The sequence below is a fragment of the Enhydra lutris genome, unplaced genomic scaffold, assembly GCF_002288905.1.
Source record: "Enhydra lutris kenyoni isolate GAN:26980312 unplaced genomic scaffold, ASM228890v2 scaffoldscaffold38, whole genome shotgun sequence".
Taxonomy (NCBI): domain Eukaryota; kingdom Metazoa; phylum Chordata; class Mammalia; order Carnivora; family Mustelidae; genus Enhydra; species Enhydra lutris.
In genome coordinates this window covers 19182688-19194493 of record NW_019154122.1, presented here as the reverse complement: position 1 = coordinate 19194493, position 11806 = coordinate 19182688, and the positions used below count along the sequence as shown (strand labels likewise).

The window sequence follows — 11806 nt, the reverse complement described above, 5'->3', positions numbered from 1 at the left end:
AGTCTCACCTCACCTCACCTCATGTCGCCATACTGCACTCCACACTTCACCTCACCTCACCAAACCTCACATCACCACACCTCACTTCACCTCACCAAACATCACTAGCCCTCACAACACCACAAACCATTCCTCACCTCATGTCACCACAGGTCACCTCACCTCAAGCCCCCTCACCTCACCACACCACATCTCACCTCAGTTCATATCACCATACCACGCCACACTGCACCTCATTATCTCACTTCGCCTTGCTAACCTCACCACACCTCCCATCAGCCTGGCTTCCTCATCACTCCTTACTTTACCACACCTCACAATGCCATAACTCACCTCGCTTCATCTCATTCTACCTCACCACACATCACCTCACCTCACCACATCACACCTCGACACATCTCACTTGATCACCTCACCTCACCTCACCTCACCTCACCTCATCATACCTCATACCGCCTTACCTTGCCTCACCTCACCATATGTCACATAGCCTCACCTCACATCGGCATGCCTCATTACGTCTCACTTCAGCACTGAGAAAGGAGCCATGCTGGGGTGAGAAGGGGGACCGAGGAACTTAGTCCGGGTTGGATTGTCCTGCCTGATGCCTAGCGCTAGCCCAAATCAAAGCATGTCTTAGAAAAATGTGAGATTATCAGCGATTTTTTGGAATCTAACAGCTTTCCGGGAAAGAAAGCAAAAACAGGTCATAGTCAAAGGACTGGGATGGAAATGGCGTCCCAGTTCTCCACAGAGATGTTCGAACCGGAACACTATGTTTGCTCCTTTCAAGATTCTCAGCCACGGTTTACTTTCTTTCAACTAAAGACAGAAAAATGTAAGCTCCCTCTCTGGGAAAAAACGTATAAGCTAAGACGATGTGGTCTCCCTGAAGACGAGGAACGAAGGGAGAGCGGGAAGCGCATCGCTCACCTTCGCTGCTGCGGAAACCGCTGCCGCCGGGGAACATCTCCCCGGCGCCTCCCGCCCGCCCGCCGCCGCCCGGACGCGGCTTCCGCGGGGCCGGGACAGCGTCTTCTTCCATCTCGGGAAGCGGAAATTTTAGCTACAAACAAATTATTACAGTTACAGATGAATAAGGTCATAGTTTTAAAAAAACCATAAATACCGGATTTCCTAAGAATTATCAATTTCTCCTACAAAAAGACATTAAGAAAATGCATAAGCCGGAGGCTCGGGAAAGGCGCTCGCGGCGCACAAACTCGCCCGCGGTCTCACAACCAGGCTACGTGAAGAGCCCCGAAGGCTCAGCGGTTTACAGCGCCCAGGCCGGCCGGAGGGCACAGAAGTCTTAGGACAGACGCGCTCGGGGAAGGCGCGGGAAGGGCCAGCGAGGCCGGGCGGCGGCGCGCGGCCGCGGTAGTCGCCGGCGAGTGAGGAGAAAAACCACAGGGACACGCCGCCGCACACGGTGCCCCAAATCCAAGATCCAAACACCGAGTCGCAACCGGAATGACCCGGACGCACCGCGGGACGCAGAAACGCTTCTCCAGGTGCGCGCCCGGGGCCGGCGGGGACGCGGCCCGAAGCAAGTCCCGCACCGAGCATCAGGGCGCCGCCCGCGCGCAGCCCGCACCGGACCCAACCCAGCGTCCCGCACTGCGCCGCTGTCACCGGACGGATGACGCGGGGCCACACGCGCACGTGGCTGCATCTCAGACACACGGCGGCGGGCAAAGGAGCCGGACACGAAAGAGAACGAGCAGACCCAAGTGCGGGCTCCACTGTTTGTCGTCGGGGAGAGGTTCCGGGTTAAGGCAGGGGATGCGGCGGGGGCGGGAGCACCGCGGTGGCCCGCGACGTCCCAGGTCCTGCCGCAGAGGCGCTTCCCCGGGGGATGCGGTGATCAACACTCACCCCAGCGCACGTGCAGGACGCGCGGTGGAGCGTGGGTGTACGTTACGGCGCGGCTCAAGAGCGAGTCTTTACTTTTAGGGTCTTATTTATTTATTTGAGAGAGAGAGAGCACGAGCAGGGGGGCAGCAGAGGGAGAGGGCGAGGCAGACTCCGCGTTCAGCGGGAGCCGGATGCGAGACTCGATCCCAGGACCCTGGGATCATGACCTGAGCCGAACACAGAGGCTTAACTGACTGAGCCACCCAGGTGCCCCTCAAAAGTAATTCTTAGGAAATTTCAGAATATTCATTACACTTCATCATTTGAGGAACGCTCGGAGCTCGTCTGTGTAGAACTTGATAGGGAACGTTGATTTTAAATGTTGATCTTATGTAGGAGATGCTAAAATTATAGACGAATTTCTTTCTCACTGCTTAATAATTGCTTCAGAATAATTAACTGAAAAGTATTTTCAAAGCTTAATAATGTTTCCTGGACAAATCATGAGTAAGTCAGGGCTAGTAATCCATTTTTTGAAATGCCACAAACAATCATGCGTTTCCCTTCTGAGAGGCAGAATTTTAAGGGATCTTGTAAAACGCCAACAATGTTCCTCCCGTTTGATAAAATCTGTTGACCTACTGGTCGGCGAACGGCAGAGCTCTTGGAAGGTCTGCACAAAGTGGAGGCATCTGTTCTGCTTCATGGCCATGACCTCCATGTGCTCATGGCAACGGAGTGTGACTGCCCCCCCCCCGGGGAATGAGTGTCTGAGCAGAGGTGGACCATCACAGTTTCACGGAAAACGACTACATCATAGCGCTTTTTATACACTTTTTCTTCAATATTTTGTTTGTAAGTGATGCATACATCCGACGTGCGGCTTGAATTCACAGTCCAGACATCAAGAGTCGTGGGGCGCCCGGGGGGTGCAGTTGGTCAAGCCTCCGATTCCTGACTTTGGTTCAGGTCATGATCGCAGGGTGGTGAGGTCAAGCCCACGTCTGGCTCTGCGCCGGGCATGGTCTCAGCTTAAGATTCTCTCTCTCTCTCTCTCTCTCTCTCTGCCCTTCCCCAAGCCCTCTCTCCCTCTCTCTAAAAAAGGAAGAAAGAAAGTCACCGCTCCGCGGACTGAGCCAGCCAGGTGCCCGTCAACCACACACACTCTGAATGTCCAGTTAAAAAGGGCACTTCTAGGGGGCGGCCTTTGGCCCCTCTTAAATTCTCACTAAAACCACAGCAGAAGGATTCAGTTTTCCCAACACACGAGTCCATAAGGAACAGGTCAACGGGAGGAGACATCGTTTGAACAAAACAGAAGCTGGGAGGCATGAGGATGTTATTGGCCCGGCTGGCAGGGGTGCGGACTGACCTTCCGGGGGAAAACTTGACACACGACGCCCCTGGGGCACAGCACCCACCGGTGAAAGGCCCCAGAACTGGGCGCCGATGAAGTGGGGGTGGGGTAGGGTCTGAAACAGAGGTTTGCTCAGATGTGCTGAACAAGCAGCTCGCAGCGCCTTCCCTGCTTCTGGCTGCATGGCCGCCCACGTCCCAGCCATCGCATGGAAAACAAGCAGAAACGCTGGGTGAAATTGTACTTTAATTGTCTTAAGAAGCTCGAAGAGTTGACTAGAAAATAAGAAACCTTCAGGTCAAAATCTAAGTGAAGGCAAGCATATACACAGGTTAAATGGCCAATGTTAAATAAAAAGTCTCTTTTAAATTAGATGAAAAGAACAATAACAACGACCAAAAAATCTAACTGTACACTACCGAAGAGACATCTAGAACACAAGCCTGAGGGGGCCCCGGGCTTTATAATTCAGAGAGACGCGCTGGCCAGGAACTGTGAAGAGAAGGCTGGCGGAGTTATCTAGAAACACACGGAATCCTGGAGGCGAAAAGCAGCAACAGCCACGCAGACGTCCGCACCTGATGTTCAGCTTCCAGAAGCCCACGTGCACCCACTAACTGGTCACAAAGCAAGTGGAGCACAGGTGGATGGAACGAGGAAAAGGTCAAGATACAACTCTCGTGGGCCACTGTAACACACTCTCTAACAAAACCAGGAGAGACAAGCTGTCAACGATGTGCACTTGGACAACGTCATTAGCAAACTGAGCCGACAGACACCCGGAACCTGGCAGCCGCAGGATTTCAGGGTCCCCTACAGCGAACGCAGAACATTTACGAAAGCCGTGTCTTGGGCCCAAAACAGGTGTCAGTCAATTTCGAAGGCCTGGAAGGGTACACAGCTTTGTACGGAGTAGGGAACACAGTCAATCATGTCGTGATGACTTTGTATGGTGACAGATGGGGACAGGACGCATCAGGGTAACGCTTTCACAAGGCAGGTGCATCTCAAATCACTGTGGTGCCCCCTGAAATGAACACAATATTGCACGCCAGTTACTCCTCAATAAAGATGATCCTAAAAACTTGTTCTCTGGCCAAAATTCATCGGCCCAAATCAGTAAGCAATAGAGAACTACTAGGAAACATACTTTTTTTTTTTAAGATTTATTTATTTTAGAAAGAGAGCAAAGGAGAGAGAGAGTGAGGGTGTGGGCAGGGAAGGGGCAGGGGGAGACAAAGAGAGAGTCCCAAGCAGACTCCCCACTGAGCGTGGAGCCCAGTGCAGGGCTCGATCCCGTGACCCTGAGATCAAGCTTGGAGCAGAGATCAACGGTTGGAGGCTTAACTGAGTGAGCCACCCAGGTGCCCCCAAGAAACAAACTTCTAAATGACCCAGGGTCCAGGGAAAAACCGTCGTGGAAACGGTGCAATGAGTTACAGGACAGGAGAGCCCAGGGACCGGCCACACAGCTGGAGCCCCGCCGACCTGCGGCCCCACAGCGTCTGTCGCAGAAAGGCGAATGGCGAACGGGCTCCACGTCCAGTTGAAGCGGTGAGCAAAGACCTGCCAGAGAAACCCAAAGAAAGTGCAAGAAAGAAGATGACAAAGATTAGAAATCTGCACGATGAAAACAAATGTGAGAGAGAGGCCCCTGAAAACAGGAAGTTTGGATTTTTTAAAGATCTGCAAAACTGACAAATATAAAACATTACAAAGTAAAAAAAGTCAATCAACAACTTTATGCCAATAAATGTGAAAATTTAGACAATGGACAAGTTATTAGAAAAATAGTAGTAATCAAAATGGTTTGAAGAAAAGAAAAATGTTAAAGAATCCCACGAGCGTAAAAGAAACTCAGTAGATAGACGGTCCCTTGAAGGGGGCTCGGGGCGCAGAGGCCGCCCTGCCAACTTCTGGGAAACCTGCGAGGCATGCACACTGCTTCTGGGAAGCAGGGGCAGAAGCCCACTCCCTGACTTACTTCCCGGAGCTCATGTCACCTTTTTCACCAAAGCCGGACAATGAAAGGGGAACGGGGGGGAGCATCCCCTGCCTGATTCCCGCAGCAGCGCATGGACGCAACCTCGGTACCCCAGGGCCTGATTTCCCGTTAGAATCAGGTTAACTCACTGTGGGTGACAGACGGAAGGAAGGGACTTACATGATCGACTTGACTGATGTGAGGAAGTACTGATAAAATTCAACATCCCGCTTCGCAATCTTCTACTGGACGCTGATTTCTTTAACGTGGGAAAGGCCGTTTGCAGGAAACGTCATGAGTTCTAAGCACAAAAAGCCACAGGACTGAGAACAAAACAAGGACGTTTGCTTCCACTCAGCGCCGCTGGGGCTCCCAGCCAGAACCCCCTGGAAGGAACACAAGGAGCTCGAAGTGGAAAAGTTCTCAGATCCCACGACCGTGTGCGGAGCAATCCACCGGGCACGCAGACATCCGGCATTAATAAACCGAGACGATTTAGCGATGTCGTTCGACCTAAGTCCAGTCATAAAAACCAAATATATTCCTGTTCTTCAGAATGGAGGGGAACGAGGTTTGGAAGAGATGCCGTGTGTTTTGAATTATACCAAGAAATACGAGGTACGTAAAACTGGACACAACAAAAGACGTGCAGATCCTCTCCGGAGAAGACACTGGAGGCTGACATTAAAGGAGGCCTCCAGCATACAGAAACGGAACAAATGATCCAGAAACTTCAGCAAATGGATGTCAAGGCGGAAAAGAGGGACAGGGTGGCCGCTTTAAACCAAAAGAGACAAGTTGGTCACTTGCGGTGCGGGGTTCCTGTTTGCCCCCGGATTCCAGAAAGCAGCTGCAGAAGACTTATTTTCCAGACGTTGTGAAGTGAAGGCAGACTGGTGTTCGATTTTATCAAGAAATTCAGGTTAATTTTGTTGGGATTGATAACGATTTTGTAGTTATGCCAAAAGGGAGTCTTCACTGGGAGAGCGCTAGTTACGGGTGGAAACACCCCACCTCGGCTGCTCTCTAGCCTCCCCCGGCCAGCAGTGTGGAGCGGGAGGCACCCAAGGGGACCGGGCCTGCGAGTCTGGGTCGCCCCTTCTCTGCCTTCCCGAGATCGCACTTTTCCACAGTAAAAGTGCAAAAAAAAGAACAAAGTCGGCATAAATGAATGAGTGTTCAGGTACTGCCAGTTCTTTCCAAACTGCTCTACAGATTCACGACCGCCCCACACCCAGCCGGAGCGCGCGGGCCACCAGCAGGCAAGGGCGCCCACCTCGGTCACGAGCCCAACGGCCGGGCCTTCCCCCCCGGGACTCAGTTCCCTGCGGATGCAAGTCGCAGGCGGGAACAGCTGACCTGGGCCACAGTGGAAGCTGGGGGCACACGGCACTGCGAACATCAGCCACGAGAGGAGAAGCTGGCGCGGGGTCGTGTACATTTAAATTGAAAACTTTTGTTCGGAGAATGCCCAAAGGAGTGTTGAAGAAAAGTTACAAACCAGAAGACAAATTTGACACATGGCCCAAAAGCTCTGCCGTCAGGAACATGTAAGGACGATGCACGGGCCCGCGAAGGTGCGGCTGGCGGCAAAGGGGCAGCATGTCAGCAGGGCCCTTCACCCTCAAGCACGCCCTGGCCGGTGCAGGGCAGCCACACTCCTGTGTGTCAGAGGCCCCGAGTCCTGCCTGCCTCCCGCCGTGGTTCACGCGGTTCCCCGTAGCTCTCAACAGGATCCCGCTTTGGATAAGCTATTTGTCGGCGATAAACACACATTGCCCAGCCTCATTTGTAATTCTCAGTCGGTGAAGCATCTGCCCTCAGCTCAGGTCATGATCCCGGGGTCCTGGGATGAAACCCCATGTTGGACTCCCTGATTAGCGGGGAGTCAGCCCCTCTCCTCAAATAAATAAAATCTTTTTTTAGAAAAGTGAAGTGAAAAAGCATATTCCTTTGTATCACTTTCCCATTGCTGCTGTAACAAGTTACTGCCAACCCAGCGACTTAACAGACTAATCATGCTGGGATTCAGGTGGTCAGAGTCTGCAGTGAGTCTCGCTGCGTTGAAATCCAGGTGTAGCAGGGCCGCGTTCCTTTCTGGAGGTCCCCCACACTCCTCGGCTCAAGGCCCCATTCGACCATCTTCAAAGCCAGCAGTGTGAGCTACTGTCCCCCCTGGGCTCCCTGACTCTCTTCCCTCTCCTGCCTCCCTGTCCCACTCCTGAGGACACCTGGATAATCTGGGATCCTGTCCCCAGCTCAGACCCCGCTGAACAAGCTGAATTCCCCTGCCACATCGTCTAACATATTCCCAAGTTCCGAGGATGAGGTCATGGTCGCCTTTGGGGGCCCGATTTTGCTTCCATTCTCTCTGACTCCGGGCTCTGCTCCTGGGTGTACGCCCTACAGACACGTGGAGATGCTGCATTACTGTCCTGGGAATGCCACCATCAGCGCAACATGAGGTGTCTCCAGGCGATGGAAACGTATTCTCTCACACTTGCGGAGGACAGGGACCTGCCATCGTGGTGATGGCAGCGCCGTGGTCCCCCTGAAGTGCTGGGAGAGCGTGTGTTCCAGGCCTCTCCAAGGTTCTGACAGTGCCCTGGCTTGGGGTGGGCTAACTCCAGCCTCCACATGGTGTTCTCCAGGGGCCCAGATCTACGTCCAAATACCTCCTTTTTATAAAGACACCTGTCGTAGGACCTCATCACAATGAATGACATCCCCAATGTCCCTATTTCCAAAGAAGGCCATATTCCGAGATCCTAGGGATTAGGGCTTCAACCCATGATGTTTTCTCCTTGAAGAAACACAGTTCAACTCATCACACGCTCCGGCTTCGGGACACAGCAGGACCCCCCAGAGCAGCAAGGCTGGGAACAGCAGAGAGTCCAGAATCCCGCAGCAGGACAGTCGCAGGTACATGGGTCCTCCTCTGGGTGCTCTGGGGTAGCGCGAATGATCCACCATGCGGCGCCATGCTGCAGCGCCCCCTTTAACACGACAGCCAGGGAAGAAGGTGCAAAAGGTGCCCCGGATTTGGCAGGAGAAGCAGGATCCATGGTGGCCTAGACAGGGGTGCTGAGGGGGGTGCCGGCTTGGGGCAGTTGTGGCCCCGAGCTGGATGTCAGGGGGGAGCAGGAGGAGGCTGCCCCGCAGAGGACATCAGAGCCCTGGCCGGGCGGGCGGGGGGTGTCACTGGGAGCCACCCAGCTCCAGCCTCAGAGGGATGACACGGCCACATAGCTTCAACGTATCTCCTGACACCACACGTGTAAATCACATAGGGAACGGCAGACGTCGGCAGACAGCACGTTAATCCGGCGATCAAGGTAAAAGTCCCCGGTAACGTGACATGGCCCACCGTGAGCTGCCCCACAGGCCGGAATGGGCAGAAAGTGGCACGTAAGTCCTGTGACTCTCCTGCCAAGGACGCATGATGCAAACCTCATCCGGGGAAACATCAGACAAGCCCACATCAAAGAGCTTCTGCAGACTGGCCTGCAGCCGTCAAAGGCTGCATCCTGAACGCCCAAAAACGCCGGGGAGGCGGCAGACACACAAGGACTGCGGAGCGCAACGTGTGATCCCAGATAGGATCCTTTCCCTTTCGTGGCTTTCTGGGGTCAGCTGTCAAAAGGTGCTTAACGGTGGTGGTGACACGTCCGTGAGTGTCCTGACTTTGATGGCCCTTCTGAGGTCATGTGGGAGAACGCCCTGCACAGTGTGGCTCGGTCAGAAACCATCCCGTAAGTGACTTCTCAAATGGCTCAGGAAAAGACAATTTGGGGGCTGAACTTGCAACTTTTATGTAAACTTGGGGTTGTTTCAAAAATTAAAGAAGAATATATATAGTATTATTCCATTTATATGATATTCCAAAGTCAGTGAAACTTAATTATGGTGCTTAGGAATGCGTACACAGGGGGGTGCACCTGAAGAAAAGCCAGGAAATGAGAATCACAACAGCCAGTCCGGGTCTTGGGGGTGAGTGAGGTCTGTCTGCGGGAAGGGAAGGGCAGATTGACTTACCCTGTGGACATGGTTTTATTTCTTGACCTGGGTAGTTGCTACTGACGTTCACTTTATGTATGTACGTGTATATGTATGTGTATGTGTGTCTATATGCATGTATATATGTGTGCATGTATGTATATATGTATGCATGCATGCGTGTGTGTGTGTGTGTGTGTGTGTATGTAATTTTTTCCTGATGTTCACTTTAAAACCAGTCTGCGCCGGGTGCGCGGGCGCGCACGTCCACCTGCCCAGAGCACCTGTGAGGGAACTCCGGGCACCTGGCGGCCCAGCTGGGCGGTGCGGACTCCGTACCTGGCGCAGCGCCTGGCTCAGCGCGGACGTGCAGGGAAGGGTGCGAGGAGAGGACCAGCAGCTGGTGGGAAACACAGCAGGAGCCCCTCCACTGCCCAAACGGGGCTCCCTTTGAAAAACCCAATAGGGGCGCCTGGGGGGGGGTGCTCAGCCGGTTAAGCGTCTATTCGGGTCAGCTCATGATCCCAGAGTCGCCGGATCGAGCCCCGCATGGGGTTCCCTGCCCAGCGGGGAGTCTGCTTCTCCCTCCGCCCCTCCCCCCGCTCGTTCTCTCTTTCTCATGAATAAATAAATAAATAATATATTTTAAAAAGTAAACTTAAAGAATAAAGAAAAGCCCAGGGGGAGGACTCGGGGCTCCCTTCCTCCGCTGGGCTCCCCAGCCGGGGTGCCCCCAGCTCTGCTCAGGGCTGGCACTGCGGCGCCGCGACCCCAGTGAGGCCCGCAAAGTCGGGGGGACCAGCCCCAGGGTCGGGGACTCCGCGAAAACCACCGGGGGCGAGACCCGCCGCCGCAGGTGCCTGCCCGGCCGAACCCGGACTCCGGGGCGAACGGACCCACCTCTCTGTGGCCCGCCGGGGGTCGCAGAGGCTCCTCCGCCGGCGCTCGCAGACCTGGGCCGCGGCGTCGAGGGCGGCGGGCGGCTCCATGGCAACGGGCGACTCCATGGCGACGGGCGGCTCCACGGGCCGGGGTGGGGCTCGCCCGCCGCGCGCACCCCTGCTCGGGCGATGGTGCGGTCCGGGGCGCCCCCGCGCAGGCGCAGTGCGGCCGGGGCGCGGGCGGCCCGTGGAGGGTCCCGCAGCGGATCCCGCGGCTGGGTGGACGCGGGAGCGCGCGGGGCCGTGGCTGGGGGTTTGGCCCAAGCAGGCCCGGGGCAGGTTGGTTGTCCACCCAGCGAGTGTCGTGCTCGCGCAGACGGGGGCTTTCCCGCGGGCGTCGTAGGCTGGGACTGCGGGCTCCACGTGCGGGCCGCGCCGAGCCGCGCGTCCCCCTCCCCAGCCCTGCCCGCGGTCCCCTGCCCCGCTCTGTCGTGAGACGACCCGCCCGGCCGGAGCGCGTATCTGCAGCTCAGACGTGGGGGTGCGGCGAGGGCCTCTCGGGCCAGGCCCGGCGGGGACCCGGGAGTGAGTGCGGCGCAGCCCAGCCCTCGCCGAGCGCCGCGCGCCGCTGCACCCGACCTCGAGGTGCCTCCCGGGGCCGCAGCGAGTCCGGGAAGTGCTTGGTTTCGCGCGCGAAACCGTCCACCGGGGTGGCCGCCGAGCCCTGCGCACAGCGCCGCGGAGGCGGGAACCGCGCGCGTTAGCCGCGGCCCCGCGCGCGTCCGCGGTCATCGCCGGGTCGCGCGGTGCGGGTCTCTGCGCTCTGAAGGCTGGGCCCGAGGAGCAGAACCGCGGCGCCCCATCAGCCCACGGTCGCTCCCCTAACAGAAATCGCAGTCCTCCCGCCGCACGCCCTCGACCAGGCTGCTTCCTCCCCGGCTTGCCCGCTGGCCTTTGCGTATCCACAACCCTCCGTGCACTGTCCACGGCAGAAGCGGAGGCTGGCGGAGGGCTGCAGAGCCCCAGCCGAGCCGCTGTGAAGACGGGAGGACTGTCCTGTCTCCCCATGGAGTGATCTTCAAAACCTACTGTGAAGGGAAAAAAGTGGTGCAACGGGGTGTGTCTTACTAAGAAGGGGCAGAGGCGCTAAGAACATCCAGGTACATGTACTTCCTGGGGGTCACGGAGAAACAGTTACCAGCCAGGGTCAGAAAGGCGAGCTCCGCGCGGAAATGACATTTCTCTGAATGTGCTTGTCCCTTTGGCTATGGAACTGTGTGACCGCAATGCCAAAAACAAGTCAATTCCTAAAAATTGGAAACAAAATGAAACAAATGAACCTAACTGTATGTCAGGTATTAACCTTACAGAAAAGAATTCAACTGACTTTAAAACCCAACAATTTGATCGTACTTAACTAGTAAGGGCAAAAAGAGCTCCAAAGAACGCTCGGGTTGTTTGCAGTGGTCCTGGCCTTAGTAACGGTATTACCGTCGCCCTTCCGGAAGTGCATGAAGGGAGATACAGGAAATAGGTGGTATGGGAATATTAGGAACCAACATTTTAACTTTGGGAGAAGAGATAGGAATGTAAAATAAGTTAAAACTGTAATCTTGGGTGCCAATGGGAAATATTAGTATGAATTAATAGAACTTAAAAAATGTATTTCTGGGGCACTGGGTGGCTCATTCAGTTAAGCCTCAGACTCTTGATTTCAGCTCAGGTCATGAT

The 11806-nt window shown here is 55.2% G+C and overlaps 1 protein-coding gene across 1 annotated transcript in view; it reads right to left on the bottom strand.

The window, feature by feature from the left end:
- LOC111154854 (cilia and flagella associated protein 74) overlaps positions 1-10938 on the bottom strand; it is a 61075-nt gene extending 50137 nt beyond the window's left edge. The window contains 7 exon segments of the mRNA XM_022514790.1: positions 934-1066; positions 10095-10234; positions 10237-10459; positions 10461-10604; positions 10606-10701; positions 10703-10831; positions 10834-10938. Of these exon segments, the coding sequence (XP_022370498.1) occupies positions 934-1066; positions 10095-10234; positions 10237-10459; positions 10461-10604; positions 10606-10701; positions 10703-10831; positions 10834-10938 (970 nt within the window).
- Positions 10939-11806: the final 868 nt, after the last annotated feature.